The sequence below is a fragment of the Syngnathus floridae genome, chromosome 5, assembly GCF_059516105.1.
Source record: "Syngnathus floridae isolate MCC-2025c chromosome 5, RoL_Sflo_1.0, whole genome shotgun sequence".
In the NCBI taxonomy this organism is placed as follows: domain Eukaryota; kingdom Metazoa; phylum Chordata; class Actinopteri; order Syngnathiformes; family Syngnathidae; genus Syngnathus; species Syngnathus floridae.
Window position 1 is genome coordinate 13,601,236 of NC_142417.1, and position 16,638 is coordinate 13,617,873.

A 16,638-nucleotide genomic window follows, 5' to 3' on the forward strand; every position below is an offset into this window, starting at 1 on the left:
CAGGTATTGCGTAGTAAAGTAAAAAAAATTGCAACTATCAAAAAACTGATCTTCCTTCTTCTGAAGCTACGAATGGACAGCTTTACACATGCGTTTAAAATGAACTCCAAAAGCTCATGTCTGATGATAATGATGCTATTATTAATGTTAATTTTATAAAAGGAAGATGTTTTTTTTTTTGTATCTTTAAAAATTATGTTAACATAAATGTTTTATCAGCTTTAGTTATTTGGTTACTTTTTGTTAACCAGAATTACCTCGGGCCTTGCAATTTTACTGAATACTGTAAACAAATGGTGATGTTGAGTATTATGTACGGTATATCCAATTTGATTGTGGCTCTAGAACAAGGAAGCCTATATGTAAATAGACTGTATATATCGAGCATAGCAAACAGATGGAGAAGATCAACTGCACGTGTGTAAAGGGGATCCCAGGGGAATGGAGTGAGAAGTGCACATCACAAGCAATCAGTGCATCTGAGGAGATGGTGGTCTGCACGACACTCGGTTGGGAGATGTTTGCTGCAACACCTGGCATATCAAACCAACAAAGGGAAGGCTGTTTCAAAGTAGCTACTCTCCTGGAGAGCAAATGGCCTCACTGACATTCTGGAACTGCATTTATTGTGCATGGACAGCAAAAGCACTACGGCCTAAATGACAAACTGACACTATTGAAAGCATTATCAGCATTCCTGAATTTTGTTTGTCATTAAACGTACACATTTCAGACATTGACTGATGTGATGCACTTATACACTACTATGATATGTTTATTATTTATAGTAAGGTTGCATGATAGTGGAAAAACATGTAATATGCGATATGGTTGCTAACTATATTTGAGATTTAACATGAACCTAAAAAACGTTATGAATTGAAATCATATCATTTTATTCATGTGGCAATATAAGCAGTCTCAAAGTATTCTTAGCTATTTCTTTTATAATTACGCTAGATAATGTTCAGCTATTGCGCATTTTGTTAATATTTGAATGGTCAAATTCAGATAAAAGGAAACAATTCCATAATAAATTTCTTTTGCATATTAACAATCATTTGGCGTTGCACGTGCTCTGTGCATTCTGTTTATCTGCACTGTGCAGGAAAAAGAGGCGTTGATGTTGCCTTCTGTCCGCCATTTTTAGGAATTCGTGACAATGCCATGTCTGCTAAAAGGACAGCACCATCTTGTTGTGTGTGGCTGTATTACACCACTGTTAACTGCATGCATAAACAAAAACTACATTTTGGAGATTCACACCAATACAAGTGTGTTGTACAGTAAACTACAACTTTATTTACTTGATTTAAGAGTACTGCATTCATTAGACAAATCAAAAAACAAGGATACAATGTGCTGAGTCCATGCAGCCAGTCATTAAAAATGTGTAAAAAGGTCACTTTCATTTAAGATCCTTGGAGCAGACTTATGATTCACGTACATCACATTACTTATCAAGTTACCAGGTAGATCTTTAGTGTATGTAGTAAAATTTGTAGCCCATTGAGTCAAATTTGAGATTTGATGGCTGTATTTGAAAATTATACTATCAATAAATTACTATATCAATATTTACACATACATAGTCATAAAAGGAATTGTTCAATTTAGTAATTTCTTATGACTGTGATCAAATTTAGCAACTATGATTAACAGAAAAAACCTTAGATCTCCCCAATTTAACAGAAAATACAGTTCAGTACTTGATAACCATATTCCAATGACTGAAAGTGAAAACATCCTGTACAATGTAATGAAACAGATTAGTTCCCTTCGAACTCATGGAGGATGGAATAATTGGTAATTTCTCAGTTTCCATCTAGTTTTGGTAACATTTGCATTAGGGTCACAGTTTCACTGGAGCCTATACCAGACAACTGGGCGAGATGCATTGTTCACCCTGGACTGATCTTCAGCCACTTGCAGTGTTTACAATCAATATAAAAAAAAAAGTGTATATTAGTGCCCATCATTTACTAACATGCGTACACATCTTTTTTTTTTGCGGAAAACATGCGTACACATTTAATGAACACTTGAATTTTTGCATACTCTGCAAAGAAATTTAGAACATCCTCAGACCATGCATACGCACAACTAATGATCAGCTGCTGCCAAAACATCAAGAATGGCATTGTACACAAGATGCACAACATACTGAATAATTTTAACAGCAATTCAAAAGTTTACTAATGAGTTGACTAATGTCATAAATAAACATAAAAAAAAGACTTGAATTTTAGCCCCGTCCTGTTCAAGTGTGTGTATGCGTTTCAAATCTGTACTGTAACTGAGTGTATTTGTGAATAACTCAATGTTACGTGAGGCACGTTTGTTGTTTATGTGTCATGTAACGTTAGCATACCGTACAATTATTCAGTCTGTTGTTGCCTCTATTCTAATTTTTTAAATTGCCTTTCAAGATGACATGTCTGTTGTTGGTGTTGAATTTTATCAAATAAATTTCCCCCAAAAATGCGACTTATACTCCAGTGCGACTTCTGTCTTTCTTCTTTATTATGCATTTTATGGCTGGTGTGACTTGTACTCCGGAGCGACTTGTAGTTCGGAAAATACGGTAGTACAACAATTCTACAAATTCATTAATAAATGAAACCAAATATGTGCTAATGTGGCATAGCTGTCTCAGATGCATCATGTGGCTGCTCTGTATTCGTCTCTGGCTCATTGTCACTATCTGGCTCTTCTGGGTGCTGCTGTTGAGGCTGCTCAATGAGACCTCCATCCTGTGCAGTGTTATAGGAGCCGCAGTCACTGCACTTCAACCCTAGGACATGGAAAGGCACCGTACAGTGGGCTTGGCAGTCGTTACACATAATCTTGAGCAAGGGAAAGAAACGAACAAAAAATAATTAAAAGCAAAGTAAAGTTATATTGTTTTCATTTTTAATGGCATAAATAATACATGCAATACCCTGTGTGTGCACCAAATTTTTGTTCTCATTTGTCACCAATCAAACAGTAATTAATTTAAAACAAATGCATCGTACTTTGACAGAGGTACCCTGGTATTCAGTGGGCATCGGTGACTGGGCAATCTCTATGTCAATTTGTTCCCAGTGTTCCTTCATGTTCCAAACAGAGTGCATACATAGAGGGCAGCGATAGGCACTACAACAAAGACAAAGTAGTAATGCATTAATAAGAAAACAAGATTGACTGAGATATGTATATTACTAGTACTTAGAAAAGATACATGGCAATTACTGTGCAATAGACATACTGTACCTTGTTCTGACCATGTCATCAAAACAGCTCCTGCAAGAAAAAAAAATATCTTGGACCTTTACGCCACAAGCGTGCTTTGCTGATGCTTACGATATATATTTAATTATTAAAAACCAAGCAGAGATTGTATGGAAGCGTTAAAAGTTATACTTATGGAGAAGGTGACCGCAGGGAAGAACGTGCGCTCCAATTCGAGACGTGTGGATATCCTGTCGGTGCACACAAAACATGAAGTCTGTAAATGAATCAGGAAGCAACATATTCAGCTTTCCTTCTCTTACAAGAGACCCATTAAATATATTTCATTACCTCCATACAAACAGGGCAGTTCTGCCTGGAAACATTCTCAACACACTGGAAGATAGAAAGTACAACAAATTCTTAAGATTCAGTTTCTAAAAAAATAAATAAAAAATATTTAAGTAAAGTGTTCAAGGAGATGCACACACTTTGTGGTTCCCCTGGAGGTCCTGCGCTAAACACAAATTGCACTTGTCACAATGGAAATACTTTTCTCTTGGCCCAATCCTGAAGGGATCAAAAGTGAATAAATTACACTGATCGTTTAAGAGCGCAGATCAATTCACTTATTATTATTTTTACATGTTTATACAACGATACAAGTAACAAAAATGGGAATTGGCTAATGTATTGACTCACCTACATATGCCACAGGGATGACAGTGGTACTGATTCTTATCCTTGTCAAACAAATGGCAAATGTCACAGTAATACTCCCCAAATTGCACATGACACTGTTGACAAGCCTGTTGTGCCTAGAAAAGAGGGAGATCTCATATTTAGACGATGGTGCTTTAAGAGAAACATTGCAATGAACAATCCGGTCTAGTAAATCAATGGTTTACAAAATACACTCAATTTTAAAGTTGTGTAAATTTAGGCATATACAAAATAACAATCTCATTTGATTGTGCAAGTGTATTGATAGAGTAAAGGATTATGATATAATTTACCCGTTGTAATGTTTGACACCCAGAACATTGAACTTCTTCCACTTTAAATCGGTCCATCTGGTGGTTCTCCTCTGCATCATGACACAGCCTACACACATACAGTTTACCACAGCAAGGAGCCTGGGTGACACAAATATATTATTGTTAGCATTAGCAATATTATTATCTTCAGCGGTTGATCCTGGGAATAGTACTAGGATATTAGAGAAGATCGTAGAGTCACAGCACAAAAAATACACAAAACACTAACGATGAAATTTGAAATGAATGGTGTAAAGCACATGGTTTAACATACTTGAGCATTGCTAAACATCTTTTTAAAGAATGACATACTCTATAATAAATAAAAGATATAATATAAAGCAACGCACTTATGATATGCACCTAAAAATACTGATGGAACGCACATTAAATTACAGACAGACCTTCAGTAGCAGAGGCTGGCATGGTGTTAGCGTCAATCAACAAAATTATCGTAACAGGGTTGCATCGTACATATTAATAGCATTTGGTATTTGCGTATGAGAAGGGGGCCACTTCTAAACTTACTTTCAATAAACAGCTCCGCGCATAATGTTCACAACCTGCACGTGCCGCCATGTTTGTGCTACCGTCAATATGCTTAACTCTTCTTCGAGTTCATCATATAGTTGCATGTCTACGGTTTCTTCTTCGTCTTTGTTGTTTTACGCTATGCGACAATTTATATCTTATACTGCCTACCCTTGGATGCAGCCGGATCTGTCATGCTCAGGAGATGCGGGATCTCACTGACATCATTACGTGTTGTGCAAAAATGACACATTTACGAAATCAAATGACATGAATTTCTATATTTATTATTTATGTACATTAAGTGGCGTTGCAATGAAGAAAGCACGTAATTTAAAGTTGCCGGAAAACATAGTATTGCAAAGTTCTTGTTGAGTTTGATGCTGGAATTCTTTTTAGCGTGGGAGCGCTTGTTTTGTCTTCATGTCATGTGGGTGCGTGGGTGCGCTTGATTTCGTTTCATCAGAGCGGGCAGGTTGACGCTGCTGACGCCGCTCTTCCGCCATCTTCAACTTCCTATTGTTTGCATCGGACGGAGGCTGGCTGAATGTGCTGTGTGCGCGAGCCGAGGCAACCACTGACATTTTCGGTTAGCTTCGGCGCTCCACACTTTCTTCATTGGTCGCCGAGGTCAACGTAAACGATTTGTATGTCATTGATTTAAGAACCTCTCAGGACGCGACCACTAAACCTTGATGATGGAGGACGAACAACCCAGAACACTGTGAGTACAACGGCTACGTCTATCTCCTGGAATGGCAAGGCTGGCGACTGCGATGGCGCGTTTGAAACGTCCCCACGTTTTTGCTTCGGATTTGCGATAGCGACATTCAAACACAGTTGTTGTTTTATTGTTGTTGCATCCATCACATCTTCAAAACATTTACATATACATTATAAAATACCATTCGGAATCGTAGAAAACGTTGTCTTAAATCGTATGCGGAATCGGAGTGAAAATTTTGCACATGAAACTAACTGGCTAGCTAAAGCTAACTGATATTAGCTTGCGTAGGGAGCGATGTATTTTGGGCTTTCCGTTGGCATGCCGTGCATTTCAAAGAGATTTGTCGTTTTAGTGTCCTGATTTTTCAAAAGCACATTCCATTTGGACCCATTGCCTTGTACGTAAATGATCAATGACCAGAGTTGCCAGCTACAGTAAGTAACATGGGGCCTGTTTAAGCCAGCCAGCCGGCTATCGCTATCCTAAGCTATCTGAAAGCCAAGCCACGTCAACGCTCAGACAGACAGCCCGTAACGACTCTTGTGAACACCCAACCCGACTTTATTATCGGGATTGTCGAAATGGTAACATTCCCGGTCTAAATTCTCTTTTCCACATCGCGGCATCCAAACCATATTGACTAAAAGCTAACCAGGTTCCTAGCCTTTGTTTGCATGCTACTTCCTGTTTGACAAAGACTTGATTTCGCCACCTTTAACTTCTCTTGTAGGTATGTGGGGAATTTGTCCAGGGATGTAACCGAGCCCCTCATTCTGCAGGTCTTCCAACAGATAGGACCCTGCAAAAGCTGTAAAATGATTTTTGATGTGAGTGTTGTTCTTTCAAAGATTATCTTATGACAATTGGGAACAGGCAGGGTACACACAAACAAAATTGTTGGCGCCCCTCTGTTAATTAATGGAGAAAAAACCCATAGGTAACAGAAATAACATGAAGCTGTCAGTTATTAATCAGTAAATATTTTATAAAAACTAACAAGGGCTCAGCACTAACATTTGCACTGGCAGCATTGTTGCAACTAGCTTTTTTCAGTTGGTCGCACCAGCACAATTTTGTTTCCGCACTTTTTTTGTGGTGCTACGCCATAACTGTGCATATTTGCTTATGTATAGTCATCTTGATTGGCATATCATATTTTTGTTTTATGCAAAGATTAACAGTGACTAAAGCTACATGCTCAAAAACTTAACTGTTACAACATCTTTGTTGGCAACATTTTCAGGGGCTCCTTGATTTGTTTCCAGGCTTGTATCATGAGTGTGTTTATTCGAATAGGTCTATTGATCAGCAATTGTCAGATTTTCATTGTCTTTTTTAAGATTTTTTATGTCAGATTAAAGGTTTTTCCTCAACCACTGTGAGGTTTTCTTTCATTACCTGAGGGGTCCAACAGGTTTCTCTACGAGGCTTATAAGTTCTTGGACTAAATCTGTATTTTACTGATTTATGTGTATTGTTTATCTTTGATGATAACACCACAAACTGCATCACACTATCGTGTGACAGTGATACTCAACTGGACTATGTTTTATTTTATTTTTTTCAAGTATCATTCTTGTTTTCTACCTGACAGACAACTGGAAATGACCCGTACTGCTTTGTGGAGTTCTATGACCACAGGCATGCTGCTGCCTCATTGGCAGCTATGAATGGAAGGAAAATAATGGGTAAGGTAAGCTATCGTAACTACAGGGTGAGTGGGGTTTGGGTGGGTTGGGCTTTAACCGGGGAGTTGACTGTTTTACATGCACACACAGACACACACTGGATCCACCATATCAGAATTTTCACAGTTTGTGCTGTGCCCATTAGTGCTGGGTGATACAGCTGAAGAATGTATCACAATATATGAATTCCATAACTGTCAATAGCAGATTATCCATCTTTTTACCAAATCAAAGTAGTAATTGATTAAAAAGTAAAAAACAATACATCTATTTAGAGGGAAAATCCCCTTATAAATATGTAGATATGAAACTTGTTATGAAGGAATGTACCCAGTTGTATTGTGTAGAACGCTATGTAGTTTACATCAATTTTCCCGTAGTCAGTTGCAAGGTACATATATACGATCATTCCCAACAATAGACAATTTAGAGTCTTGTATGGGAGAAAGCCCTAGTGCCCAGAGCAAACCCATGCAAGGCAAGTGAAGAATATACAAACTCCATGCGACATCACGGATTTCAACCTGTGACCTCAGAACTGTGAGGTGGATGTGCTAACTAGTTAGCCATCATTTCGCTTACTGAGTTCAGTGACTTCAGTCTTAGGAAAATAGTTTTTCATAAATATTAACAAAGAAGTTAACAATGATGCTTTTGTATCATGGATCTTAACCTAATGAACCAATGTTTTACTTATATTCTTGATATACTACTTAACACAACATATATATAAATAAATAAATAAATAAATAAATTTAAAAAAAAAAAAAATATATATATATATATATATATATATATATATATATATATATATATATATATATATATATATATATATATATATAAAAAATACGTGTAGTTGTAGTTGTATATAATTTATTTAGTGACCAGAAAAATTACAACAGAGGTCACATAATTAGTGTGGTAATGCCATGTCTACTTTTTGCTCAGAATGTCAAAAGGTTAAATGGTGTGATCCCATCACAGGTCTCTTGTTGTAAATCCCACCCCACCTGGCCTTTTATTTGTCCCTCTACAGGAAGTCAAAGTCAATTGGGCCACTACGCCAACAAGCCAGAAAAAAGACACAAGTAGTAAGTACAAGTTACTTAATGGGTCTTATGTGTACCGAACAAGAGTTTTATTTGCAGCGTCCAATATTTGTTGTGACTGAGCAGGATTGTATTCCGTGACTTATGACTTGCTTGAAATGTGGTTTTGCTTGACACCCCCTCCCCACCACCACCACCCACCTCACCCCATTTGACATCACTCTGCACTCAGTAAACATTGACACGTAACCGGGACATTTTACCTTTTCGGTTTTGTGAGATGCAAGAGATTGCTTTGTGTGTCATACCAGGAAGTAGTGCCAACTATCAATGGCGATAGTGTGTGCTTGTGTACTGTAGTTGGGGGTGCCTATAATATATGATTGTGTGTTATTCTGGAGAAATTGAGGTACAGAATCAATCCGGTGGAGTTAATTATGTAATTTTTGTACGTTACGGCCTTTCTTTCTCATCCATCGGTTTCGCCTTACCTTAAATTTTTCTGATTTAGCCAAACCAAGTTTGACTGGAAACTCAGTCAATGAACTTTTTGAAATATTGAATTGTGAACTATATGTAAACTGAGTGCAGAGTCAGACAGAATTTCGTTAAGGTCTGCTCAGGAGGAAAAAAATACTGATCATGGTTGTGCTATGACAGTTGCCCAAAGAATTCAACAAAAATTTACTTGTGCTTTTTGGGGGGGATATTTGACAGGGACAATGTATATCTATCTATCTATATCTATAAAAATGTCTGTAGATGCACCAGAATTAGCCAATTGGCTATAAATATTGATATTAAATATACCGTTTCTGTATTATTATTTTTTTGTATTAAAATTAAATTTCTTGAGAAGGACATTGGTTCAGGGAATATGACATTCTTTCTTAGCCATGGCTATTGAAATACCATAGTCTTCCTTCTATACAATTCCAATCGGTCAGCAAACAATATCCACTTTGAACTTGAACATTGTTTCTTCCCCCTCCAAGATCACTTTCATGTCTTTGTCGGAGACCTCAGTCCAGAAATATCTACTGAAGATGTCAAAGCTGCCTTTGGACCCTTTGGAAGAATATCGTACGTATTACTTAATGACTCAATTACAGTGTGCAATAAGCTACTGGCAAATAAGAAAAAAAAATACAGATGTCTGCTTTAGAGAGATTAGGATATGTCCTTATTAATAAGAGCGAATTAGGTTCAATCTTGATTGAGTGTCTAAGCATTCCTGATTCTGAGGTTGGTCTTTGTCGACAGGGACGCACGTGTTGTGAAAGATATGGCTACAGGAAAATCTAAAGGCTATGGCTTTGTGTCTTTCTTCAACAAATGGGTAAGTTTTCGTGTTGAACGTTCTCTTGATGGTTTGGTAGTGCTCATTTGAAGGGGGCGATAGAGCCTCAAAATAATATTGATATTTTTAAAAAATATTCCACTATCAATGTTAAATGTAAAAATAAGATTGAACCACAATTTAATAGGTTTACAAGCAGCAGTATTAAATGGTTGTAAGTGCAAACAAAATGTTCTGACGTCACGTCACTACCCTCCAATATGACTGCGTTGAACCCTTCTGTACTGTTATGCATGGATTGTGTCCTACAGTGCATTCTGGGAACTGAAAAGGAAATTTTAAACAACCTATTCTAACTTGTGTATTGACGAGCATTGAAATGCATTGTGGGGGTATTTTAGCCATTATCATTTTTTTAATTACACGGAAATTTTGAACACATCCACTCGGTTATAAGCGGCTTCGTACATTTGCAACCGTTAATTTTGTTTTCTTCACCTCTCAAAGATTTTTACATTCATATGGTGGATAAAGTTTTTAAATAATTTAAAATTAAATAGACTCCGTGTGTATCAACTGTGATGTTGTCAAATGATTGTATTGTGTCGAAAGGGTATTGTAAATTACAAAAGGCACAGCCATACTGCACAAGAGTAACACTACTTAAGCCACTGTAATACTGCCACCACCTCTAGCCAATAAGTTTTTCTGTTTTGTTTTGCTTGCAGCCTATTGAGATATGAAATGCTGAGATTCTTTTCGCGTTTTTTAAATTCTAGGAAGCGGAGAATGCCATTCAGCAGATGGGGGGGCAGTGGTTAGGAGGCAGACAAATCCGAACCAACTGGGCCACAAGAAAGCCCCCTGCGCCAAAAACCACCTATGAAAGTATGTGTTTCTAAAGGCGCACCCTTTGCTCGCTCACATTAAATGTTTCATCCACAAACAGCAGTTTTGTCTGTCTCCTTTCAGCAGGTAACTCCAAGCACCTGTCTTTTGAAGATGTCGTGAACCAGTCCAGCCCCAGTAATTGCACCGTGTACTGTGGTGGCGTCAGTACAGGACTGACAGGTGAAATTTAATAACAAAGCTGATCCATTCTACATAGTCGCGCACCTTTTTTTAAACATGATCGCACATTATTGCGCATGCGTGCACTAGACTCATGATATCAGCACTTGGAGCTGCCTTATTTTGTTCTCACACGTTTAAGCAAGCTCTATTGTGAGCGTTTACCATCAGATCGGAATACGCAGTTTGGATTTGGGATTAAGCCTAACTTCAATTTAGACGTGTGTGAACAATATTTGATGAAAATCACGTTTTGGCCATAAAGAAAAGTCATATGGGCAGACCAAGTGGCGCCGCAAAAAGCAGCGATGCACCAAATATATCCACACTATTTAATATTCTTAAAAACCTGCGATGCACTGAGGCCGTGAAAGGCAAAGCGAGAGATCACTGTACTCAAAAATTAGTTTGGGTTTTTTTTAGGACAAATTTGACATCAACTAAGTCTTGGACAGCAAAATTTGAAACCTGGAATTCACAAAAATTCATCTACATGCTTACTAAAAAAACTTCAATGGGGCTGTTCTCATTTGTTGAGCACTTTTTGATTTGAAAATGTGTGTTTTAATATGCTTCTGTTTTAATTGTGATATTTATATTTTTCATGCCTTGATGACTATCTTTTTTTATTCCAGAGCAACTAATGAGACAGACCTTCTCTCCTTTTGGGCAAATTATGGAAATCAGAGTTTTCCCCGATAAAGGCTATTCATTTGTGAGGTGTGTAACTGACTTCAAATAAATTGGCATCACATGCTGAAAGAGTCAATAAAGTGCAATACTGTAATCCTTGTTGAAGTGGTAATATATGGCAGTACTTCTGTAGTCATTCTGCACGAGTTGAGTGTTTTTTTTTAATTATTTTTCCCCCTCTAGGTTCAGCTCCCATGAGTCAGCAGCCCACGCTATTGTGTCTGTGAATGGAACTGCATTAGAGGGCCACATAGTCAAGTGCTACTGGGGCAAAGAGAACCCAGACATGATGAACCCAGTGCAGCAAATGCCTGTACCTCAGGTAAATGCCTTATTTTGTCTTTCCTCCATAAGTTACACGAGAAAGTACAAAAAGTCTGATTGAATACAGTTCTACACAATTACACATGACACAATTAGACAAGACGGCATTCACATGCTTTCTACTCGAGTGATGCAACGCAGTATAAATCAAGCTTTTACGGTCACACCTAAGGACAGGACAATTTCGAGTCTTCAATGAACTTCACATTTTAAGCAACCGCAATCCTTGCAATACGTTGCAATAAAAAAACTGCATATTTCACGAGTTACCATCGATCACATTGATTTGCTATTATACCTTGTGCACTGTTGTGCACACACACACACACCAACTAGCAATGTAAAAACTGGTTGCCATTTCGGTGGAATTTTGCAAAAAGCATGGAATGAGCACATGAGGCGCCTGTCTCCAAAATCTTCCCTAACAGATAAATTCACAATTTGGCTTAAACCGGTATTCCAGTTTGCAAATTACTTAAGGTTTTTGCAACAAGCAAGTAAAACTACCTCTAGCCAGTTTTTGTCCATCTTTGCACTAGCGACAAGCTTGGCTGCCCAGACCAGAGGTCACAATTTGTGAGATGTGCAGATGTTTTAGGCTACCATAGGAAGTAAATAAAAGTGCTTTAACAATTTAGTAATTTGAATTCATCTCCAATGTTAGTTCTTTAACCTTGATGGCCTGAGTAAAAATATATTTTGTTGGACAGAAAGAAACTAACAATTAAAACTCTGCTCAGCATTGTACTAATAGCAGTTGTTCTTTTCCAATGAGAGCCATGTTCAACTTTCTCTTTTACAAAGCCGCCGGTCTCATCTTATGACGCCATCAACGGTCACTATGGGTTAATATTCCCCACAAAGTCAGGCTACGGTATCTTGTTAAGCCCAAAAAGTTGCAACTATCCCTTATTTGCGGCTCAGCAGTTGTTTTTATTCAGACCTGTAACAAACCACACAGAGTTCTCTTAAAAAATGGGTCTCTGTTCGGTTGTTTGGTCTGCATCAGGATTTGTTGGTGTGTATTCACACCTGCATAAAAGGTCCAGACCAGCGTGGGAAATGAAACCTGGGCCGCCGAGTGAACTAAAAAGTGCAGGTGTGAATAGACTCTAAATGTTGGGCAGACAATACAACTTAGTTTTCATACGTCAACATTGGTTAGACTCATTTTGTGTTACAAAAAGCAAATGGCCCCGATTTGATAGAATGACTCGTAAAATACATATGACAAATACAGTGGATGTCTGTATGTATAGTTCTTTATTAAATTGGTAAAAATTGGACGTGCACTCCTTTTTTTAATTAAAAAAAACCAAAATTGTATTTGTAATGCATTGTCGACATAAGTGATTGGGACACGATATTGCTATATACTTAAAACACAAGACTTGACTCAGGCACCTTACGAATTGTCTCGTACATGTACTTTGCTGTCCTTCAACAGAACAAGATTAGTTTCCCTGCTGCGCAACCCTACAACCAGTGGGGCCAGTGGTATGGCAATGGGCCTCAGATCAACCAGTATGTCCCAAATGGGTGGCAGGTTCCCACCTATGGTGTCTATGGTCAGGCCTGGAACCAGCAGGGCTTCAAGTAAGTAGCATGTCATGCACAGGGCCCTCCTTCACCACCTACTTCTACTCCAGCACCACCAAGATTGTGGCATCACAAGCCAAGTTAGGCTACTGGAGGGAAGCTGTGAACCTTCTCTCTTATTTCTCTCAACTCCACATCCACCTACTTTTCCATCAGCCCTTCACCCTGACCATCTTGACAAGATGGACAAAAGTTTTTTTTGTTTGTTTTTTCATTTTTTTTGTGTGTTCTGCGTGTCATCCCAGAGCATTTCACCTCATTCGAGTAAGGGTTTATTCCAACGTTGTAATTCTGTTTGCGATTTAAATTGTAAGTTCAGTTGTGAGTTTCTCAACAATGAAACAAGTGCTTTTAAAGAATTCAAATGCTATTTTCAGTTTCATTTGCTGTCAAATATCTAAAGGCTGCTTTATAATTGCATTGAAGGATTGTAGTCTTTAAGACTTTTTTTTTTTTATACACTGCTCACAACCAGGGGAACACCTAATCACGCAAGATGTTAGATGCTACTGAACGGAATATCCAAGTTGTAAATATTCACACACATTAAAAGGTAGAAATTAAGAAAAAGCCATGAACACACAATTGAAGCCAAATACACTGATTTCAAGTTAGAAATGAGAATCAAAGTTTTTTTTTTAATGTATGCAGGTTGGCGGCAGCGGAATTGTCACTCGATACTTAAAAGGTTCATAACTGGTTTGAGGCTTGTGGCCTTGGTTGCCTCATGATTAGTGAGCCGCTTATACAGATGGCCTCACCAGATCAAAATGCCACATCAGCAAGATGACAGAGAACCATGAGATCAGTGTAACATTTGACCGACTCTTAAGTCTTCATCCAGGGTACTGCATAACTTCTTATGAAGCCAATTGAGCTGCAAGTACTACAATGGTCTCTTCCAGTGATGCTCGTAAAATTTGAAAGCTAGAAAATGGTCAGGCAGGATGGTTTGGACAAAAGACAAATGGTATGTAGTCACCGTGGTTTGTCTTGCTGTCAAGTCTCCTGTCTACATTTTAATTGTCCACCGAGCGCTGGTACCGTGCAGATCAATAGCCTTAGTTTTCAACTGTGATGATTAAGTGTTCCCTTTTTAATATTTTGGTGTTTTTGTCATCACGTATGCCCCCCTTTTGTTTTCCTTCACTTTTACCATCTATAAATAAATACAGGTACCCTTGAGACTGTACATGAATGTCAGAAATTTGTAGGTTCTCCTCCGATTGCAATTAATGTTCAGTGACAGTTTGTGTATAACCCCCTCCTGCCCCCTTCCCCAATAAAACACCCAATTGTTGGACAATATACACAGTCTAAATTCTTGCTGAACATGGTTGCAAAAGGGTGCTGTTGAATTAATTATATTTGAGAGTAGCATAGCAGTTGTCTTCATTATCAAATGTACGGTAAAATCATATTTCTGACCGGGAGGCCTGACTTCCCTTGACTTGTAATTCGCCAAAAGATCATATTCACACTGAATTCAGTGATGTTTTGCTCTGTTAGGGCCAGTGATGCGGTGGGTGCGTTTTTCTAGTTTGGATAACTACATGGTAGTAACTTATCTTTGCTGGTTCTCAGTCAGGAACACGGGTGGGCAGGCAAAATGGGCGAAACCAAAATATGCTTCCTACGCTTAGCCTCCATGCTTTTTGCCTGCGTGTCCACCGTGTTTAATCAAAAGCCACTTTAGCCATTCCTAATATCTGTTTATAATCTTTATTGCTTTGTCTGCCTTACAAATGCTAATCTGTTTGCTTTCTTCAGTCTAGCCTGTCCAGAATCTCGTAGCTCTAATATGTATTACCCCCCCCCCCCCCCCCCCCCTTGGCTCCCTTTTCACCTCACCTCTTCTAACCTGCTGGCATTTTGTCTCTGTCTTGTCTCTACCTCCTTTTTGCAGTCACATACCGCCCAGTGCTGGGTGGACTGGCATGAGCGCCATCAGTAACGGTGGGGTTTTGGAGCCCACACAGGGACTGAATGGGAGTATGCTCGCCAATCAGCCTGGTATGGGAGCCACAGGATACCCCACTCACTGATAAGGGAAAAGGGCAGGAGATATGTCCACCGCCTGCCTTTTGGCTTTAACATGTTCAGTGGGGCTGTGCGATGACACCACCTCTTTTGACAGGACTAGGACTTACTAGGATGTGGATCTGATTGGAAGGATTGACATCTGTTGGAGGTGTAAAGGGATTTCTTTTGGGAGTGCGGTTGGGGTAAGGGGAGGTCTCAAGATCCAATGTGGAGCGATTTGACCCACACAGGTATTTCCACCCCTCTATTGCAGATAAAACTGGTTGAGATCCAGGGCTTGTACCATTTTGAAGTTAAATGTAAATGACAAAACTTTCTTTCTGGATTTTTACAAATGGCTTGCATTGTAGTTTCTCAGAATCACTGAGAGATGTGTCTTATTTTCAATTTTAAAGAAATTATCAAGGTTACGACTTTTGTTAAGTTATGAACAAGTTCTTTGAGGAATGGAGATCTTTGATTTGTACGGAAACTTAAATCTATTGCAGGGATTGTTTGCCACTGCTGCTTCTCTGTAAAGGCAGAATAATATTGCACAGTCCTCCCAGCTGGTACTTGACAAATTGTATTTTTTTTCTTTATTCCTCCATTCCATATTTTTCAGCCTCAAATCTTTTAGCCCCATGTAAATAACTCCCCATTTGATACCATGCAAGGACAAATACTACTACCGTTCGTGCTTGCTTTAATTTGTTTCCACAACTACAGTTAACTCCCATAATGTGAGTAACGGAGTGGCACTGCCAAACGTGACACTGGCACGGTGTCACATGATTCTTCCATGCTGAGACAAAGATGGCATTGCCATGCAGTGCACATTTAGACGTTTGACACAATCTAGATGTATAGAAATATTTGATGCCCCCCACCCCATTTTTTGTATAAAGGCTCTTGAGTGGGTCCGTTCAACCTTTACACCTGCTCTGTTTGCCAGAGGGATGAGGAGGCCTACATGACTGTTGCCTTATTAAGCTGGTTTGTTTTAGCTGATAAGATACTTTCTTCAATTAGGCAGTGCCTACAATTGTTTTCAGACCCTTTTGTTTAGAAAGGTGTTAGACCTGAGAACCAATGACTCTGCTACTGTAAACAATGTTTTCATGCCTTTGTCCTATTAAAATGCTCATGAACACACATTGCGATGCGTCTTATTTATTACAGGGAGTGGCCAAACACTAAACATGACCTGACATTTCTCTTTAGCATGAGTCTGGTTCCATGAAATATTATTGTCTTAGACCTTTTCTCACGGGCATTCACATACTTGTTGATCATAAATGTAATATTAAGCTTTTTCAGCAGATGGCGCCCTCAGCTCATCAAACAGTTCCTGCACTTAAACTCCCCTGCAACTGGCTTT

The 16,638-nt window shown here is 38.6% G+C and overlaps 2 protein-coding genes across 5 annotated transcripts; one reads left to right on the forward strand and one right to left on the reverse strand.

Annotated features, from left to right (window-relative positions):
- Positions 1 to 2,499: 2,499 nt before the first annotated feature.
- rchy1 (ring finger and CHY zinc finger domain containing 1) lies at positions 2,500 to 4,929 on the reverse strand. The gene is made up of 9 exons (XM_088376356.1): positions 4,779 to 4,929; positions 4,230 to 4,349; positions 3,916 to 4,031; positions 3,705 to 3,783; positions 3,565 to 3,609; positions 3,406 to 3,464; positions 3,256 to 3,285; positions 3,018 to 3,138; positions 2,500 to 2,846 (listed from the first exon to the last, which is right to left on the reverse strand). Exons 1-9 carry the CDS (start codon positions 4,827 to 4,829, stop codon positions 2,634 to 2,636), a joined length of 834 nt encoding a protein of 277 aa, XP_088232482.1. The 5' UTR covers positions 4,830 to 4,929; the 3' UTR covers positions 2,500 to 2,633.
- Positions 4,930 to 5,235: 306 nt separating this feature from the next.
- Positions 5,236 to 16,414, forward strand: LOC148398271 (cytotoxic granule associated RNA binding protein TIA1-like). Of its 4 annotated transcripts, none has more exons than XM_088376353.1 (13): positions 5,236 to 5,370; positions 5,447 to 5,505; positions 6,239 to 6,335; positions 7,103 to 7,201; positions 8,236 to 8,290; positions 9,244 to 9,331; positions 9,512 to 9,587; positions 10,328 to 10,436; positions 10,521 to 10,619; positions 11,255 to 11,339; positions 11,496 to 11,634; positions 13,084 to 13,232; positions 15,142 to 16,414. In XM_088376353.1, exons 2-13 carry the CDS (start codon positions 5,477 to 5,479, stop codon positions 15,278 to 15,280), a joined length of 1,164 nt encoding a protein of 387 aa, XP_088232479.1. In that variant the 5' UTR covers positions 5,236 to 5,370; positions 5,447 to 5,476; the 3' UTR covers positions 15,281 to 16,414. The 4 variants fall into 4 exon arrangements, with proteins under 4 accessions (XP_088232479.1, XP_088232481.1, XP_088232480.1 ...); XM_088376354.1 differs by having other exon boundaries at positions 5,256 to 5,505; positions 15,142 to 15,248; positions 15,373 to 16,414; XM_088376355.1 differs by having other exon boundaries at positions 5,253 to 5,505; positions 10,524 to 10,619.
- The last annotated feature ends 224 nt before the right edge of the window (positions 16,415 to 16,638 follow it).